We start from the raw sequence: 19,935 nt of genomic DNA on the forward strand, positions 1-19,935 counted from the left end.
TGTTTGTACTGAATGTCCCACAATACTTCATGTGTCGTAGTCGTTGTGTAGCAGCTCTGTGTTAAGACTTTGTTGTTCAAAAACTGTGCTAGGTGTTCAGTTTCTGTGGTGTCACGTGCGAGGAAATAGGTTTTTCTAAGCATATAATTTATAATATTGATGTTTGTTTAAAAAAAAAAAAAAAAAAAAAAGTTTGATGTCATTTGCCCAGGGATGTGTTTGTGTGAAATGCACTGAAACCTTATTATTCTTAATGTCGTTTGGATGTCAAATCTTTCAGTTCTCAGGAATTGTTCCTTTCTCATATCTTAATCATTTTTAATATCAATAATTTCAATATTGCAGTGTTTTCTTTTCATGTCTGTGGAGACATGGGGTGGGCACGACTGATGCAGGGAAGTCGTATAATGAGCTAGTAAAGCAAGATGGCGGAGGGCGCTAGGTTAAGGAATTATCCCTGGTTTTCTGGAACATGGGTGTAGTATTCAGATACTGAAAATAATATTTAAGAGCGATCAGTTGGAATATGGACCTAGAGTCGTCCTTTCAGGCTCACCTGGGGCTAAAGTGACGCTAGCAGTGTTATGGCGACAGAATTTACACACTGGAGCTTTAAATCTAACCCAAAGAGTTTACAACTTGTTCCTGAAGCCATCAGTGCTGAATTCATCGCTTAAGTCCCTTCCTCCACTCCATTGGTGTCTGAGTTTTATTCCTTCTGTCAGAACAAGAATGTATAACTGTGCAGTGTAAGAATGGATGTATGAGTTGCTTGTGCACATACTCGTTCAACCTGACTGCAGCGTCTGCTGCAAAGCAACGCTTCAGGTTTCTGTGCCATTGTATGGACAAGTAAGAGGGGAGAAAAAAAGTGCCTGGAACTACAGTGGCAGTGAAATGGTTAATCACCTTTATCGTAAGAGATATTGCGTTGACTTTTCTGTGTCTTTTTTGCCTTTGTAGAAATCATAAATGTTGTTTGGGACAGACAAAAACCCTTTCTGAAAGGTCTAATCGTCGTAGCCTTGTCAGTTTTGTGTCTGCAGTGGTGGAAAAATGAACATAATGAGCATCCAAGTATCCAAAATGTGTAGGTGCAAACCATGTGTCTGTGTGGTGGATGTCACTGCAGAATCTTCACTGTTTTTCTTACTGTAAAATGATTGTTTTTCAAATATATTTTCAGAAACTGAAAAGACACCAGAGTTTGAGTCTTGTTTGTTTATAATGTTAATGCAGCAGTTTCCATCTCTTCAGGTCAGTACAAGATCTTAAAGGTGACATAGAATGTTTGTATCACACATATATGTTAGTTATGGAGGTCTACTTACATATATTAACTTGTTTTCACGGTTATAAACCTCCTAGTTGCTGCAAACGAGCCGATCAAAATATCTCCTCACTGACACTCTCGTCAGCTGCGCTGTTTCAGACTAAAACCACACCCCCAGAATGTGGACTGTGTTGTGATTGGCCAGCCAACGAGAGCTTTCCCACTGTCCTGTGATTGGCCAGGCACCCGGAAATGAAATAATAGATAGTCCAGCTCTCAGATACACAGCTCCCCCTCTGGCCCGGTGGATGCTCTGCATCTCAGCAGCTACAACGAGAGTAGTTCTTCTTCTTCTGCGGTTGAATGTACGCTACCGGATGTGCCCGGACTAATGCCGCACCAGGAGGCGCTACGGTGGTGAGAGGAGTGGTGAGGATTTCTGATGACGACATCAAATTAAGGAAGTGTCGATCCGCTTCGCAGAGCCCAGGAAAACAATACAACACTATTTTCTCAGCAGTGGCTGAACTGTTTGTTCTGAAACTTTAGGGTTTCATAAGTAGGTAATGACGCAGATACACACACAAACGCAGCGTTAATTGGAGCTTCCGGTCTATGTGGGCTTTAAATCCAATCTCACACTCGGGGTCAATTTAGAGTGTCCAATTTGCCAAATCTGCATATTTTTGGACTGGAGAACCTGGAGAAACCCCACACACATGCCTTGTTCTGACCCGGGTCTTCTTGCTGCAAAGGCAAGGCTGCTAACCACTACACCAACAAAGTGCCCCATTAAATCTGATCTTAATTCAGCTAACTATAGACCTGGATATAAATAAACACAACAGATGAGCATGTTTCTCTTCACTTTACTGTTCTGTTAGGACATGCAGGCAGAAAACCCATCTGTTCATTTAGATAAACTCCGTAAACGCATATATATTAAGTCAACACACTGTAACAGGATGAACACATCAGCTAAGAGGAAGCCTCACACTTTTTAAATGTTAACCACATTTCTTACTGTGTAAAAATAAAAGCAGCAGCTAAATAAATACATTAAATAACAGTTCACAGTTGTTCAGTCCAAACTCATGTCTTCATCGTCGTCTTTCTTGTCTTTGGAGTCTCCGTCCTGGTCCGACTTGGTCTCCGTCTCCATGGCTTTGGCAAAAGCCTCCACATCTGCAGAGACAAAAGTCCAGAGATTCATGACTTGGTGATTTACTCTATCAACTAATCTCTAAGGATAAGACTTGATATTTTTCTCAAACAAATCCAAAGGAAGAGCCAGCCACATCACAGTTAACATTCCCTTTTCTCTTGGTAAATTAAAATCTTGTAACTGTAGATTACAAAAGAGGGGGAAAAAAGATCTAATGTTCTCGCAATAAAACGGTTGCACAGTGCGTCTTTTGATGCGAGTGAAACACTGACCTCCTTTGTTGGCAGCATCCACGGCCTCTGCAGGCAAACCAAACTGGTTCATTAAAGGTCCTAACTGCCCAGACGCCAGAGCGCTGCTGAACATGCTCATGGCCTGCAGACAGAGACAATAAATACTGAGAGGAAGGAAATCTACCACAGCACAACAGTGTTAAATACCAACACAACACGGCCTCGCTGTGAGCAGAAAACTGTATCTCACACTTTACACGATATCTTTAAAATTCACTCAAGGACGGAAACAGGCTTTACGTCAAAAATCTGTACGTGATTGGAAATAAGAGCCACAAGTAATTTCTAGATTTATTACATGAACACACTGAAACTAAAGACAACAGTTTGACCTTTATTCTTACTGTTGAACAAACTATTAACCGTATATTAGCGTGATGTGGTAAATGGAAAGTAAGGCTACAGTTCTCTCCCCCCCCTATTTTTAATTGATGCTGGGTGACGTGCTCTTTGGAAATCACAGAGGAGTGTGAACACGTCACCTGCTGGAACTGAGGTGAGCTGAGTGTGTTGTGCAGCTCCTCTGAGCTCTGAAGCAGCGACTCTCCAGAGGGGAGGTAGGGCATCAGTCTCTGCTGCACCTCGGGGTTGGCCAGGATTGGAGCCATGATCTCAGGCGTCAGGACGCTGGCGAGGTCCACTACAAAACCAACAAACACTGGTTAGTCTGAATAAAAACACATCCTGCATTCTTTCTTTTTAACCTATAACCAGGACCAGGCTAAAAACCAGGGGGGACCGAGCCGTCGCTGTGGCAGCCCCCAGACTCTGGAACTCCCTCCCCCTACACATCCGGGCGGCCCAGTCTTTAAATATTTTTAAATCCCAGTTAAAGACCCACCTTTTTTCCCTTGCCTTTGACTAGTGTCTTTTTAAATTGTCTAACTCAGTCTTCGTCTTTAAACCCTTTTCTTTTATTTTTTGTCTTTTTTTAAAGCGCCTGAAAGTGTCCCTTAGTTACTTTTTAAATTGTCTAAATCAGTCTTTGTTCTTTAACCCTTTTCTTTTCTTTTCTTTAAGTCTTTTTGTATTTAGCACTTAAGCACTTTCTGTGAAGCACTTTGGTTGCGGCTCAGCCGTTTGTATATGTGCTATATAAATAAAATTTGACTTGACTTGACTATAGTTAAAAAAACTCCCTGTCTTCTAGTTTAAGCTTAGTGGTGTGACTCGTATCCAATTGTTTTTCAAACTGGTTTTCAAATCAGATTTGTGTCACTTCAGTATGTGGTCCTAGATCAGATCTATACCTGATATGTGGCCATGCACCATAAGTGAGAATGGTCATTTTATCAGAATCCATGCGACTTTCTGCCTGAATGCATGTGCTGAGCATTAACGTCATCGTCCTGCACTGTAGCAGTGCAGTGGAGGAGAGTGTTGTCCTCTAAGTCTCACCCCCAAATTAGCTGTGATAGCTTCAGTTTCTGAGTTTCCCCTCTGGAGGATCAATAATGGAACATCTTATCTTACATATTTCCCACTTCAACACCATGAGGTCTTACCAGAACCAGTCACATGATGACAGCTTTAACCTCTTTTATGACCATCATGACATTCAGGTCTGGATTTATTTGGATTTTATGGCTGTAGGATTGTGTGTAAAAAATGTTTCAATGAGTGAGTGCTTCTGCCCGTATGTCCAAGATAACTTTCACTTTCGATATCTGGCAGTTATTCCAGGAATAACAGTAACAGGAATTACAGTACTGAGAAGCTGACGTCACAAACGCGTGACACACTGGTGAGTCTTGTCTGTGATTGGACGGTCGTTCTGCAGAATGTACACTTGTATGCGCGCAAAGCTCTATTTCTCTGCTTCCCTCTGCTTTGAATTTTCTAGATAATACAAATCGTCTTGGAGTTATGGTAATGACAAGTACACATGAGGGTTAAAAGAAGGGTTAATAACGTTCCTACTTTCTCTCAGCGTCTACCTGCTTTAGTTGTTTTCCCCATGTCACACTGCAGGCAGAGCGATGGTGATAAATTGTGTTAATGAAGCATCGGAGTGGACGCAGTGTTGCCTCATGTAGTGTGACACTGTAAAACTAAATCTAACCAGTGACAGTTTGCATTGTTTGCAGTGGGTTTCCCGCTTCTGCAATAAACTCAATTTATTATGTGAACATTACGCATCGTATTAAAGAAACGGTTGTGTTTAATGATGTGGTGCGTAATTAGTTGACATTGCGCTAATTAGTATGCCCATTATGCATTTCTCCCTGGAGAGCTAATTTGAGATTTTTTTGTTTTATATCAGCTCTGAGGAGAAATGGCTGTCGGTGTGACTGAAGCCGGGCTCACCTCCTTGGCTGCTGGCCGGCACGTTCATGGTGGCCAGGATGCTCTGCAGGTCTCTCAGCTGGATGGGCTGTGTGGGGTTTGGTGTCCCCGCTGTCAGAGACGTCACGGCAGGAGTGGAGGGGGTGGTGGCTGTGGGTGAGGCTGCCGAGGTGGCAGAGGGAGTGATGGGTGTGGTGGGCACCTGGGAGGAGCCGAGGCGGCTGGCAGCAGAGGTCGAGGTGGGGGTGACGGCTGTGGACGGGCTGAGGAAGAAAAAGACAGATCCATTGTGTCTGAGGTGATTGAGGCTGTGTGAGCACGGAGCAGAAAGGCTGGAAGTACTTTTTTAAAGGTAAAACATTATTGCTGATATAAGTAAAACGTGTATAACAGCAAACTTCAGCTTTACTGCAATCCCAGTTGAGAACATTGCAGGGATGCGGTTGACAGAAAAAAAATATAGATACTGCACTTTTATACAAGTTCAAAAAGTGTTCATGCAGTTTTATTTCTACAAGCACAAATCTATTTGGTTAATTTTCACATATCAGCAACAGGCGGTGATTTAAAGTGAGAGTGTGTCTGCTTTCCAGCAGCAGTGGAGAATTATCACAGGACAAGAAGAGGCCACAATATCAGACCATTACATTTTCTCTGCGTTAAATAACCACCGACAAACATTAAATATCCTTGCAAATATTTCATAGCAGCGTCCTGTTTTCCATGTTTGACGTATACCTCGAAATGATGATGAGAAATATAATATAAAACAAACAGGCTGTGAAAACATGAGGTGCAAAGCCACTATCTGTGAATATTTACAGTTACACATTTATATTTGACTGGATTAAACGTGAGAGACCTTGTTGAAGAGTTGCTGGCTGCAGGAATGCTGCTGCTACTGCTGCTGCTGCTGCTGCTGCCCAGGAGGTTGGCCAGGCCTGGACCGGCCAGCGTGCCGAGGCCACCTGATGATGGTCAGAGAGCAGGAAAACGTGAGCCAACAACATAGTTTTCACTTAAGAGCAAATATATCACAACAGTTCTACGTACCAATGCCGCCCAGTCCAGTTGGTCCAATGAGCTGCATGAGCTGGTTGTGGCTCATGTTACCCAGAAGGCTTTGCAGACCACCCTCCCCTTTACATGAAAAACAGAACACGTGACAGCCCAGAGTAAGAATTTATTTTGTGATATTTTTTAACTATGACCGGGTTTAAGTATGAGCAGCGTTACCTCCCAGAGCAGACAGATCGTGTCCTCCACTGCTGCCGCTACCGAGAGCACCAGGCATCGGCGGGTTGTTCAGATACTCGTTCACTTTGCGGCAGAACTCCTCATCTTTGTCACTCTTTGGCTCCTAAGATCAGGGAAAAAAGCAGAAAATGGAGTGAGGCATCTATCGCTGGGAAATTGCAAATGTTTGATACAGTACCAACATTGATATCTTTAGCATTTATCTTGTAGTTGAATGTGAAGAAACTCACTGTTCTCATATTTCTATATTATATATTCATTGAAAATTAGGGATGGGAATTGGTATCGGTCACATACAGTCTGGATCGGATATCACACAGATAACAATGTAAATACGATACAATCCCAAAATCCTATATATCGCATGCTTGACTATGCACAGACTGTAAATAAGTAAATAAAAATCAGCAAAAGCATTTTAGCTGAGTCATGTTGGTGTTGTTTATCTCTTCTTTTTGGGAGAACAATATTTGTTCCACAGTTGGAGAATTATGTCTTTGAAATGACTCAGCACAAATGTGTTGTTAACCGCTTCATGGTTCATAAATTGTCTAAATTGACTGTATGACTTTGGTTTGGCACACAAAAGTTAAAAATGTTCCCGCCTCTACACACACTCACATACTATTGTTAAACACCATACTGTATTTCTCTTCTTCTTCTTCTAACGAGCTCCATCTTTGTCGTAACTTCCTGCACAGGTTCATTAGCTCAACTACTTAACCCAACAGTCTAATTACATGGCAGCTATCGATGCATTTAGGCTTGTGTGTGTGGTCAAGACGACCTGCTGAAGTTCAAACGGAGCACCAAAATGGAGAGGAAACATGGCACGGTTGATGGTCTGAGTCACTGATTTAGAACCTGCTGGTTTACTGGGAGTTTCACACACACGCAATCATGTCTAGAGTTAACAAAGAATGGTCAGAAAAAGAGAAAATACTCAGTGAGCAGCAGTTCTCCAAGTGAAAATGTCTTATTGATGCTAGAGGTCAGAGGAGAATGACCAGACTGGCAGCAACAGCAGTAACTCAGATAACCAGCCGTGACAACCAAGGTTTGCAGAAGATCATCTCTGAATGCACAACATGTCAGACCTTGAAGCAGTTGGTGCCACTCCTGACACTTTATATGTCATATGTACTTAACACAGTGGCCAGTGAATATATAATGAATACAGATAATGCTGCTTACCTGCATCCAGAAGAAGAGTCTTTTGGAACCAGCTTTGAACTTCAGCACATAAACTCGTCCAGTGGTGCACTGGTTCACACGCTTGAACTCGCAGTCATCAGGGAAGATGATCAGGTCCTAAATTAAGGAGAAAAAAAAAAAAAGGTGGCTATTAAGATTAAAGAGGTCAAACGCAGATCAGCGAGTTCACTGTGGAGACAGTGTCACTGACATCATCCACGTTCCCAGTCGTCCGATCCTTCCAGCAGAAGTGGATGAGGGAGTCGTCCGTCTGCTGGATGTAGACCTGACCTTTACGTTTGTCGGGGGTGACCGTGCTGCCCTTCATGGTCATCTTACCCGCCCGAAACTCCACCAGATACTTGCTGGACGAGCCGCGAGACCCAGACACCATGCTGGGGAACAAAGCTCCAGAGGCCATGATAAAGATGAGGTACACACAGCTGCAGGGACAGACAGGAGGAAGACACCAGGTTTAATACTTAACACAAACACATAATATTTACAGTGATAGAATAATACATCTCATTTGGATAATATCACATTTTAAGTGGATTATTCGTGCTGCAGGGGTGGAGATAAAGATCGAATCCCAATATATAATTTTCTCTAGTAGAACCGTGATATTTCTACTAGCTTGTTGAAGAAGAAAAAAGTGGCAGTTGTCAGTTTACCTTTAAAAGTATCTAAAGTTCTGTTTTGCAGTGTTTTCTGCAAGTCGTGGGTTATTGTCTCAAGAAATATATCGTTCAAGTTGGCTGAAATAGAAGAAAAATTCCATTTATTGATATGATTGAATTACAACACTTGCAAAATCTAAATAAATCCGAACCACAATACAAAATGAATTGTAACCAGGTATCATGATACAATTGAATACACAATTCAGACTTAATTTTCATCTTAAATTGAATTGTTTCTTTACTCTCATATTTCTTTGATACGATACTCAATTTCCAGGTCAGTCTGTGTCAATCTCGTGCTTTAAAAGTTATCAAAGGCACTCAACAGCTAAAGACCAGCTGAGAAAGCAGTAGACAAAAAACAACTTAACATTTTAATCCTGGTAATTATCCTGTGACTCTGCCAAGGTTGAGGACATTCATAAACAAAGAGCCTCTGAGCTCAGACACGTAATTTAAAAAGGAAAAGACAAAAACACAAAATGATATTCGTAGTCACTTAACTGTTTAACCTCTGATTCAGTGCTGTCCTTTGTGTGTGTGTGTGTGTAGTTCTGTGGTTTGCCTTATCAGTGATCCATCAGTGTTTACACCTTCAGTAAATGGATGGAGATGTGTGTGATGGCCCCCAAAATACTTTATACACTACGTCTTCTTGGTCTACTCATTTCTAGACAGGCTGTACATTGAGTGGTGTAATGCTGCCCATGCAGTTAAAAGTTCTTTATTCCAGGTGTTTCTCTACTCTCTACACAGAACACTGACATCATAGGCCTGATTGTAATGATGCTGCAGCTCATGATCTTTGAACTTCCTCCACTAAGTTCAGGCAGGCTAAGTGTTGCAATATTGCCCTCCACGGTTTCTGAAGTCCCCAGTCCCATTGTGAAGTCTGAAATCACAGTTCTAAGTTATTTAATACAGATCAAAGTTGCCTTTCATTCTCATCCTTATTATTTCCCTGTTTATGCAGATATAGTACTGTGCTAAAGAAAGTCTTAGACTACCACCTACCTATTCTTGTTTTAGCAAAGTTTTAATGGACCATTCATATTTATTTTTCAGTCTTGTTATTAACATACAACCAGAAAAACACAGGAAATATGTTCACTAAAATAAAATGAATCAATAACATTCCAGAACCTCTGTATATTTCTCTGTACGTTTTTACTCGCACAAAAAACAAATGACAGTCAGACGATTTGCTGAAGAAATGGCAGAAATGTCTCTTGCATACAACGTCTTGATTATCCAGTTTGTTTAGAGCTGCCGTGCCGATGAAAAATTGTGATTTTTCAATCTGTCAAATATTGTAATAATAATTGGGGCATTTTGGTCAAAGTTCATCTTTACTATTCGCAGATTAGTCAAGATTTGTTTAGTTGGCACACGCGATTGCACGAGGTACATTGTCGGTGAAATTAAAAACAAGATCAAAATTTTAAATTTAAATAAAAGGTAAATAAAATAAAGTAAATTAGAATATAAAGAAAACTGTACCCAAGAATAAAAAATAATAAAACTGTACATACAACTGTTAAATGTAAAGCCAATTATCCAGCTACATATACATACATGTACACATGTATAATATGTCAAATGTGTATGTAACATGTCTGTAATGCTCAAGCATCTCTTGAATAAAGCAGCCATTTTGAAGTTGAAATAGCAGGACAGAGTGTTACCAATGAGTTCCACTCCATTTACATTTCACTTGGAGGCATTTTTCTGTTAATGTGCTGCTATTTTAATACAACATGTAGATTTGCTGGTTAAATTATGACAGAGAGAGGTTTATAAATAATAACATATGGTAATTAAATTGTATTTGTAGGACAGCAAATCTACATAGAAGAGAAATGAAAGCATCTCTTGTTGTAGATGAATACAACAATAATTCCTGCTGTGTCATTAGTGTCACGTCCATTTGTGAACAATCCTTTTATTGATTTGTGAAGCACAGGAGTGTTTGTATACATTTTTAATTCAAGTTAAAGCAGATGTTATCTTGTTACCGACACACGGGGATCAGAAAACACTCTTATACTGAATTTTAGCTGATTAAAATAGAGTAAATGTCTCGTCCCAGTGTTCCCACATTAAAAGAGCCAGTGGAGGAGCCACAGTCACAGACGCAGATGACTCTGCTGTTCTCAGCTGTTCTTTGCTGTTCTCAGCCCACTGAGCTCTGAACAAACTCACATATGTCTCTCTCACACACACGGACTAAACATGTACATTGGTTTTACCAAACGACCTCAGAACATGCGAGAAAATAACATGTTTGTACTCACATTTGTCTCTGAATTAGCGTTCAGCCGCAGGACGGTCAAACTCATTCACCACGATTGATTGTAATTGGCTGCCTGGTGCCGGTGCTTCACTCTGATTGGCTGACGCGTGTGTCAATCATGTGACCTTTAAATGCTGCGCGTGTTTGGTAGAGAAGACACACCACCTGATTTTTGTACTATATCCATGTATGTTTATCTTATAATAATAGCAATAACAATAACTATGATTATTATATTATATTATTATTCAAATATAATACGGAAATAACAATAGTAATATGAAATAAACTGATTATTAATTTAGAATGTTGTGGTTGTTTTTAGTTCATATAGCTCTGTCATTAAATAACTTTGGATTTATTATTATCGACCCATATTCCTGATACCAATATGATTATATAACCTGATATTATTTAACTGCTATATTTTATAATGTTAGATTAAATCTCAAATGTATGGCCCTCCAATGGATTTCACTTGGCTAGCCACATAATACCAATTTGTGTTATTTTTTATTTTTTTTTAATGAATAGATAAGTTTTGCATCATAAATACGTTTTCATGATGACCTATATATATGTTGTTCCATAGCAAAACAAACACTTTTATTTTGAAATTCTGTGAAATATCACCAATATTGTCATTGTGATGTTGTAAGTTCTTATATCGACCACAGTCGCTCAAAAAAGTTGGACTTTACTTTAGACCCCTGCTTTAGATCATAGGAAACTGAGAACACTTCATGTAAAAACACTCTAGCAAGACACTAAACTGACACAAAAATCAGCAGGTTTGTCCAAAAGCTATTTCCCTAATTGAACCGCTATCTGTTCTTTTCCCCTGTAGATATACTGTATGAGTGTCTCTTCAAAACAGTAATAATGAGTCTGGTCTGCATCTAGTTGGTATCTTTGAGTGTTTTGATTTCTTTTTTTTCAATTTCAGCTTGTGTATTTGTGTCACATAAAAAGTATTTTAAGTAATGTTATTTGTTTCTTTTCAATCCTATGCATCCTTTACGTCATCCTGTAAAGATTTAGTTGAGAAGCACTGGCAAAAAAAACCCATGCACAACCAAATACCCTTTAAGCAAATAACAATGACACAGTTCATTATTTCAATAATCTATAATTTATTTCTTTAATTATGAATTGTATGCATATGGCTATGTGTATAACTATTTGGAGGAGAAAACAGACCAATGAACATACAATGTAAACATTATCAAATTATGCTGGACAAAAAAAAGATTATGAAACAAAGAGCACAAGATCAAAAGCACCTCTTGTACGTGTGCAGGGATCATTAAAAGGTGCTTTGAATTCAGGAAAAAAAATGACAGCAGCCAGGGGGGGAAGAACATGATGTCAGACATAATTCACTACACATCATGTAAGTAGGACTGTGAGCGGTCAAATGTAACGTAAGCATCACAGTACCAGCACACAACATTCATTAACTGCTGCCTCTGTAGTGCCTCACTCACACACACACTGGCTACGAGCTAAAGAGGTTTTTCACATTTCAGGAGGGCAGAATAGATGGATCGGTTTGCATAGGATCGCAGTGCCAACAGTGTCCGGTCTCATTCATTCTCGCCGTGTCCAAAAACAGATCTACTGTGAAATGACTTGAAGAACTCAAAATAGAGCCTTTGTATCCATGGAGTGTTATGACACAGCTTCTCTTCCAAGTGTGTCTGACATGAGGAGACATTTTTGCACTGTGGTTTTAACTTTCTTGTGATATCTTACTCAGATTATTCCACTGTGAATAAATAATCTGCTTGAAAATGACAAGTTTTTTTTGTAGTTTTTTTTACAGCATTATGAATTTAATGGTGTCAGTTTGTTAAAGTAAACAAATACAGGCAGGCTAAAAGTAAAAGTGCTGAAGAGGTAGCCCTCATGTAACTAACTGTATCCTTAGCAACATTCTACATTGTGTTTACAGCTCCCATGTGACTGGAGCAGCAACGACCAGGATGTGGAGTGTGAATATGCCTCAAGATTTCAGTTACAGACAATAGACAGCAACAGAGTTACAAAGTCGCTCTGTATTCCTTCGCTTTTAAGTTTTACGTTAATGCGTTTACAGTATTATATTCAGTGCAGAGGACATTTTTTATGGCTTTGACGTGTGACGTGTGTGTGTGTGTATTCGCATCTTGGTGACCATGCATGCGTCACATATTAGTAGACACATGAACTATGTGACCGCGAACATTATAATGTAATATCTGTTTACTGTGGCAGTAAACGTTGGTTAAAAGCAGCTTCCAAATGTTTTGTTCATTACTAGTCACAGACTCGTCACATTTGATGTTTAGTGCTAACTAAAATAGACTTCTAATATTTAAATAGGCTATATATATATATATAAAAAAAGTAGCTGATGTGTTAAGATAACCCCTGATGTCTGAATGAAACTCGACAGAAAGTTTGCGTGGGAAGTCTACAGGTTAAATAGTAGAGTACCTGAACTAAACCTGAAAATATGCAGTTTTACAGTCAGCTTGGTGTCCTGCAGCATCGTGGCACAGGTGACTCTACGGGTGATTAACATACACGTTGGCTGTTATTGTTAGGGAACATAAAGATGAATACGTTTCATGTTACTCTAAGTAAATTTAAGTAAACTACGATTCTCCTTAATATTATCACATTGTTCCTGTGGCCGTCAATTGCAGATAATCTGATAAAATATCTAAATCACATTTTCAAAGAGAGACACAGTACCAGTGAGCGTCTAGAGGCCACAGATATGAATCTCAGACGTTTAGAAAAAAACAACCTAAAAGTAAATCCTATCACGGAGACGTTCTTCACCGCCTGCGTCAATAAATGTTGGGACAGTCGGTGTAATTCCTGTCAAAGTATCCACCCGTGTACAGCCATTCCTCGGCTCCTGTGAAAGGGTGTGTTCCCAGCTGGAACCACCTGTAGGGACCAAGACTTGTTTTTAATGACAGGGTATTGGGAGACATTACATAACATGCACAAATGCACAAATGTTACAGTGGGGAAATCGCAGTAAATCAAAGTAATGTTGGCCGAGTTCCATTTAGCTTCCTCCGTTTTCACTGTCACACTGTCCTGACTTACATTAACCAATCAGAGCCTCTGTTAATGTAATCAGTAACATCTGTGCTTTGTCATTTTTAGACACTTTAATGCATAAATGTTATATATGTTATGTTATATCTTTAAAATACATTGCATTCATGGGTAACACACATATCAGTGACACACACCTGGTTGGCCACGTCTCGTCCTTGGAGCGTTCCCTGCGCGCTGCCCTTTGTTTCTCTTCTAACCGCTCCTTCTCTGTACTCGCTGTGTCTATGAAACACAAAAAAATATATAATTGAAAGAGCCATCACGGAATCTCCGTCTTCTTCACTTGATGTTGACGTTACCCGTGTCTCCATTTTCCATGGCTCGGATGTCGGGTCTCATTCGGCTATCTGTTGGTGCAATCGCCCTCTCCGTGCTGGGCTCCAGCTCGTTTAGTGTCATGGCAAAGCTGGTGAAATTATACATCTATAACGGATAAAAATAAATAAATAATGTAAACAAGCTGTGTGACAAAATATGGTTTTAAAATCTAATTATCATGGACAATTAATGAAATACAGAAATGTATACAGTTCTAATCAGTGTCGTTCATGTCAGAGAAGTGCTGGAAATGAGTATTAGTTTGTTATGCTAATTCTTAATTATCTTTGATTATATAATCAGCTGATGCCAGTGCTGTTTCCTTTTGTTAACTTCCTGTTTGTAATCCCCCTCCCTCTTCCCTGTCACCACAATAACATGAGGCGTTGCATTTATTCAGAGGTGAACAGCCTGAAAGACTTGTGTCTTTGTAGAGTTCTGGCCCCTGATTTGATACAGTTTCTCCAATATTTACTGTCAGATTGCTGAGACTGGGAGGAACCACGTCACTGAGCAAACACTCCACATCAGTGATATCTGTGGGAGTGTAGAGCTATTCAACAAGCCCTTTCAAAAAATGCAGTGTGCAGCATTTAGGAAGACTGGCTGGTTTGTCCATTCATGCTGATGTAGGATTGTGGCAGCCTCCGTAAAGCAAGCCCCTTGCCTAAAGTACATTATGGCATGGAGTGACTTTATTTCAACCCTCAAACACCTAAGCCTCACTGGACTTTTTTGCTTATTTTAACCATAAAAGGGCCAGCAAATGTCCTGTTCCTGTTCTGTGCTTTTGCTTTCAATATATGGCAGTTATTTACAAACGAACTGCATGTGAAAATATTGTATTAACAATTTAAAATGTCCAAAAACTGTGCACAACTCTGCACAGGCGTTTTTCCATCTCTCTCTTCTCTGGTGACAAAGACGCTGATTCGCCAGCTTCCTGCAACAGCGCGAGTGAAACCATAATAAGCACATTTTGACTTGTAACTTCTCACTTTCAGAAACCGTTAGAATTTTTCCGATGGCACAACCCGTTGCGTAATTACGGCAATGCAAAGTGCCGTCTGCAGTACGCTTGGTATTAAAAGGTTAAAGTGATTATAGTTTTTGGTCATATCCAGTTCTACCAGGGAACCCTCAAACAAGTTACATACTGGATGTTGTTGTGTGTAACAAGTCAGAACTGTTTGGTGGAAACAAGGCGTGTGTGTGTGTGTGTGTGTGTGTGTGTGTGCGCACTGACTTGTGCTGAGTGAGCAGGTCGCGGTGTTATCCTCCACAGTAAGGCACTTCCTGGTATCACAGTCACCGTTTCAAGAACTTCTGGCATCTCATCTGCCTCCTCGGCTTCACAATAATTACCCTACACACACACACACACACACACACGCACACACAGATTAGTAACTTTATCAAACAGACGAGCTTAAACTCACAGTACACAGACTACATGTGCAAATGGGTGATATCGCAGACCTACATTTGCCACAAATTCAACATGTCTCTCAGGCAACAATGCATGTAACTGCAAGACATCATGGATCAGTGCTGGCAATGATCTCGTCATACACGGCACTCTGAACATAAATCAAACTAGACAACAGCAGTAGCACACTACACAGATCAAATACACTTTTTTTATACCTTACCTTCGACTAAAGCCACTGCATGTTATCGTGAAAGGAAAAGAAACCATTTGAGAAAAACACATTTCAGAGTGATGAGCAGAATTCACACAGTACTTCAGGCTGTAAGACAGATAAATGATGCCAAAGAAACTTGAGAAGAGAGACACTCGGCAGTATATCATCTCAGTGAAAGGTCACACGTGGGTAATTTTGTCAGTTTTCAGGCATATTTGAACACTGCTCACCGGTTTCTGCTTTTTAGGATCTGCTGCCGTCTTCTTGTCCTTCTTGTGCGCGTCATAGACTTTGGGGTCCACGCTGTAGATGCACTCTGTCCACTTCCCATAGATCACTCGCCGCTTCTTCTTACTAGATCCAGGGCAGAGACATAAAACTTGGCTTAGAGGGGAATAATCACATCCACTGTCTATTTACAGTGTCGTTGTGGTCAGGCCCTTACTTTTTGTCTTGAATATAACCTTCTACTTTATGTAGCTCCTTCCCAAACATCCCACATGGTTTAAAGTGTAGCACGCACGTTTCTCCTGTGCTGAGAAGTCAAAAAGAAAAACATAAATGTCGATAAATAAGCACTGGTCTAAAAAACAAAGTTTAAGTATTTTAACAGCATTTCGGTCATGGTACCTGTGGTTGACGATCTCCACAGTTCCATACTGCTCAATCCAGAGTTTTCCCAAAATGATGTTGTGCACACAACACATTGGATTTATCCATGTGTATGTTTCTTTATGTCTGTGGGAAAAAAAAATCACAGCTTCTTTAAAGATTTTAATAATATCCTTTATTTGTGCAGCAAAACCCCACTCCTCTGGTTTCCATTCTTCTTCTTCTTCTTCTTTGGTGTTTCACAGTGGTTGGCGTCAATATTGTTGCATTACTGCCTTCTTCTGTATTTTAGTTAAGTAGAAACTATCAGCTGGAGCTTTGTATTCAACGGAGAAAAAAGTGGTCAAGACCTTCTAACTTAACTTTTTGCAAAAGGGAAAAATAAGTGTATTTGATCAAATGTGGAACTAATCCTTTAAAGCAGAGGTCTCAAACTCACAGTCTCACAAAAAAAAACAAGCACAATAAGTGTGAGCTTGCAGAAATCCACACAGATATAAAAGACACAAATGACTCACTTCACCAACTCCAGTGTCATGGTGCCTTTGGGCTCAGCCTCCACACTTTTGCCCCACAACTTGAGTTTTGGGTAGATGGAGCCATGAAACTCAAACTCATGCTTCAGAGACTGAGCATGGAAGGCACTGATGGGAGGGTGGTGGCTCACCTGCTCCGAAATCAATCTGTATCCCTCATCCTCCCTGTAGAGGAAAATTGAAATCTCTCATCAGTGAAAGCTAGGAAATATTCAATTATCAAGGTACACATTAAGTGTGTAATTTTAAGTTCCACAATCTTGTATCTAATACCTTATGAGTTCATACGTCTCCCCCAGTAAAGGATTAAAAGGCTTTCCAGTCCTGTCTGATTGAGATGCTACAGCTGAAACTGCAAACGCAGCAACAACCTGTCACAGAAACATGAAGAAAATCAGATGTTGCATACAAACCCAAGTTTTTATGCAACAACTGAGTATGTTATTCTCACCATTTTGTGACATTTTATGGACCAAATATTTATTAACATATCGAACAAAATAACTACATAAACTGATGAGGAGAAAAAGTAGCTGCTTTAAATATGTGCAGGTGTGGTTCGAAAAATATATTTCCAAGAGAAATAAAAATATATTATATCAACATAATGTAATATTTAATAAATACATATTGTAGTGATCTGATATGTCTACCTGCATGCGGTCTATGGAGTCAGACAAAGTGCAGGCTTCGTGGATAAGATGAGTGTGCTCCATGTATTCCGAGAGTCTCTGGAGAAAACTCAGCGGCTCATTAAATTCAACTGGCATCGCTATTTTGGACAGCTCCTGTTAACATCCCAAAAACAATGAAGATAAAGATAATTAACAGAGATGGACATTTAACTTTCACAGGGTGAAACGTGTGCAAAATAGTCCAGGCATGTGATTTTGCTATTTTCTGACATAAATTCAACTCTGCTTTTTGTGAACAGCCTCAAATAATCCATTTAACAAACTAATTATAAGTAACTCAGCAGATAATATAGCAATTAACTTACCTGATACATGTTGACAATTCAATTATTTTCAAAAAATGCATGTTTACAACACCCACAATGTGATTATACCTTATCTGTAACAAAGCTGGTGTCAGAAAATCAGGTTAAACTCATCTTAACAGTTTTCTGTTCTTGTACTTACCAAGCCGATGCATTTCCTCAATATACTCCACAGACTGAAGTTGTTTCTGGAGATCATTTCAGCCGGGAGGGTTTTCCTGGAGCACATTTGGACACAAAAGTGTAGTAGACAAAATGTTTAACAGTGAATCTGTGAACTGCTGCTCTCTGAGTCGCTGAGAAAATGCCAAGCCAGTAAGAGTGATGACTGCAGAGAGGAGGTGCTCATTGGCTGACATCTAAAAAATGTGGTTGCACTGGCCCTCCACATGTGAGCACATGTATGATGTGATGTGCCTCCAACTGCATGTATATGTGCATGTGTGCACATATACATGCAGTTGGAGGCACGAGTTTGGCAACCACGGAACAAATCAACGGAACGGAACACACCATCGCTGGAGGGAAAATCATTTAAAGTGCATGTAAGGCAATAAAAATATTACTTCTGACTTTGTCACCCCACGGGAAAATGATTTATTAACCACCTTGCCAAATTTAAATGATTAAAAGTGGGGGCTTCTTGGTGTTTTCAGTCATAATTCAACAGCCTTCCTGTGTGCAGGAATGACACAATATCTAAACACATATGTAGAAAAACAGAGACAGTTAAGTGACAGATTTCCTCAGCATTGTGTGAACTCATGTAATAGTTTGGATGTAAAAAATTACATTTGTTTATGTTTAAAAGTTACACATTAGTTACAAGTGAAGGACAGATTTGGATGAAATTGTCCAAGGATAATGATTATGATGATAATCAAGATATGAATTAATTAATTGTCAGCTATTTTGATAATTAGTTATTCAGTTTTAAAGGTGTTTTTTTTTTTGTTTTTTTTCAAATACTCTATAGAAAACAATCGTTAGTTGCAGCAAATGTTAACCTTGCAAGATAGACACGGTATTTCCACTGTGTGCAAGATTGACACAGTGGGGAACTGAGCAGCCTTGGTGGAGGTTTTCTCTAGTTATGTTGATGTTTGTATTTTAATTATTAACATTAATACTTCAAAAACATGTCGAATACTACCAGTGTGTGTGCGCGTTTCCTCCCACAGTCCAAAAACATACAATATGGGGATTAGGTCAATTTTACCATAGGTGTGAGTGTGAGAGAGGATGGTTGTTTGCGGATGGATGAATAAATGTCAAATAAAGAGATCAGCCTTGTCCTCACCTGCGTTCCCACATCCCATTCTCCTGTGCTGTCACCTGGGCATCTTGAAAACTGACCTCACAGGAGTCATCTGACTCCAGCCCTGATGGAAAAGATGAACACAAAAATAAAAGGTTAATTCATTAAAGTACAGAAAAACTATGCAATAATGACACCACTGACTGTCCTCCTCACCCGTCTCAGCGTCGAAAAACTCCTCCTCGCTGTTCATACTGAGCAGAGAAGGTAACTAAACATTACTCAGAGGACATGTTCCCACATCGGCCAAGCATCACAGACGTCCGAAAAACACCACCTGCAACACGGACAGCTCGTTACGAGGAGCAGGGCAGCAGTGTTAGGCTCGTCACAGACAAACTACGCTGAACAGCTGCTCGTTATTAGCTCTGCACCCTGGAGCTCTGAGGTAGTTAGCAACCTGACGAGCTAACTAGCAGTTAGCGTCGCTGCTGTTTTGAGTTTAAAATGTCAGCTAAAATCTGAAATACTGGCAGCAAGTTCAAGAGTAAAGTTCGGAATTAACAGCAAATACTCTGCAAACAAATCAAACATCACATTTCACACATTTCTCAATTAAAAGGTACCTGTGAAATAATGTCACATTAGGCGGTAGCAACATAAACAATCGAAGAGTCTCTCTGGATCCAGGCGGAAGTGGGCGGGAAGGACACGGTGATTGACAGCTTCGTTTAGCCAATCAGGATGCCGCCAGCATCAGCCACAGGCAGTCTACAAATAGAGCGTAAAGAACAGACGTTAAAGAGTCCAGCGGCTATTTACAATCCACAATAAATGACGTGACATTAAAAACAAGGGCTACGTGTCACTTTGATAAAAGCTCAGAGGACGTGACTCAGTTTTAATCATCAGAGTCAGACTACCGTGTAAATATTGTTGAAATGAGGTGTATGTGTCAAATAATTACATTTTATAATAAGACCTAAAAAAATTAAAATGTC

At 39.9% G+C, this 19,935-nt stretch overlaps 2 protein-coding genes across 3 annotated transcripts; both read right to left on the reverse strand.

Annotated features, from left to right (window-relative positions):
* Positions 1-2,122: 2,122 nt before the first annotated feature.
* Positions 2,123-10,544, reverse strand: LOC131468421 (proteasomal ubiquitin receptor ADRM1-like). Of its 2 annotated transcripts, XM_058642636.1 has the most exons (11): positions 10,446-10,533; positions 8,143-8,226; positions 7,680-7,911; positions 7,469-7,585; positions 6,254-6,377; positions 6,071-6,157; positions 5,880-5,985; positions 5,039-5,280; positions 3,214-3,371; positions 2,711-2,813; positions 2,123-2,458 (listed from the first exon to the last, which is right to left on the reverse strand). In XM_058642636.1, exons 3-11 carry the CDS (start codon positions 7,887-7,889, stop codon positions 2,355-2,357), a joined length of 1,251 nt encoding a protein of 416 aa, XP_058498619.1. In that variant the 5' UTR covers positions 7,890-7,911; positions 8,143-8,226; positions 10,446-10,533; the 3' UTR covers positions 2,123-2,354. The 2 variants fall into 2 exon arrangements, with proteins under 2 accessions (XP_058498619.1, XP_058498618.1); XM_058642635.1 differs by lacking the exon at positions 8,143-8,226 and having other exon boundaries at positions 10,446-10,544.
* Positions 10,545-11,557: 1,013 nt separating this feature from the next.
* LOC131469073 (oxysterol-binding protein-related protein 2-like) lies at positions 11,558-19,704 on the reverse strand. Its single transcript, XM_058643918.1, has 14 exons — positions 19,561-19,704; positions 19,151-19,271; positions 18,977-19,058; positions 17,819-17,894; positions 17,330-17,464; positions 16,950-17,047; positions 16,659-16,841; positions 16,159-16,266; positions 15,974-16,063; positions 15,759-15,882; positions 15,129-15,248; positions 13,864-13,987; positions 13,699-13,786; positions 11,558-13,384 (listed from the first exon to the last, which is right to left on the reverse strand). The coding sequence occupies exons 2-14, from the start codon at positions 19,185-19,187 to the stop codon at positions 13,282-13,284; spliced, it is 1,368 nt and encodes a 455-aa protein (XP_058499901.1). The 5' UTR covers positions 19,188-19,271; positions 19,561-19,704; the 3' UTR covers positions 11,558-13,281.
* Positions 19,705-19,935: the final 231 nt, after the last annotated feature.

Source organism: Solea solea, chromosome 11 (assembly GCF_958295425.1).
Source record: "Solea solea chromosome 11, fSolSol10.1, whole genome shotgun sequence".
NCBI lineage: Eukaryota > Metazoa > Chordata > Actinopteri > Pleuronectiformes > Soleidae > Solea > Solea solea.

Bases quoted from the DNA above. Each gene is read 5' to 3' on its own strand.
- LOC131468421 (XM_058642635.1), bottom strand. From the start codon at position 7,889: ATGGCCTCTGGAGCTTTGTTCCCCAGCATGGTGTCTGGGTCTCGCGGC. The intron at 7,586-7,679 runs GTCAGTGACACT...TCCTTAATTTAG, and splicing joins CGACTGGGAACGTGGATGAT to GACCTGATCATCTTCCCTGA. The intron at 2,459-2,710 runs GTCAGTGTTTCA...TTGTCTCTGCAG, and splicing joins GGATGCTGCCAACAAAGGAG to ATGTGGAGGCTTTTGCCAAA.
- LOC131469073 (XM_058643918.1), bottom strand. From the start codon at position 19,187: ATGAACAGCGAGGAGGAGTTTTTCGACGCTGAGACGG. The intron at 15,883-15,973 runs GTAAGGGCCTGA...CCCTGGATCTAG, and splicing joins GGTTATATTCAAGACAAAAA to TAAGAAGAAGCGGCGAGTGA. The intron at 13,988-15,128 runs GTCAGTGCGCAC...TATCCGTTATAG, and splicing joins GACCTGCTCACTCAGCACAA to ATGTATAATTTCACCAGCTT.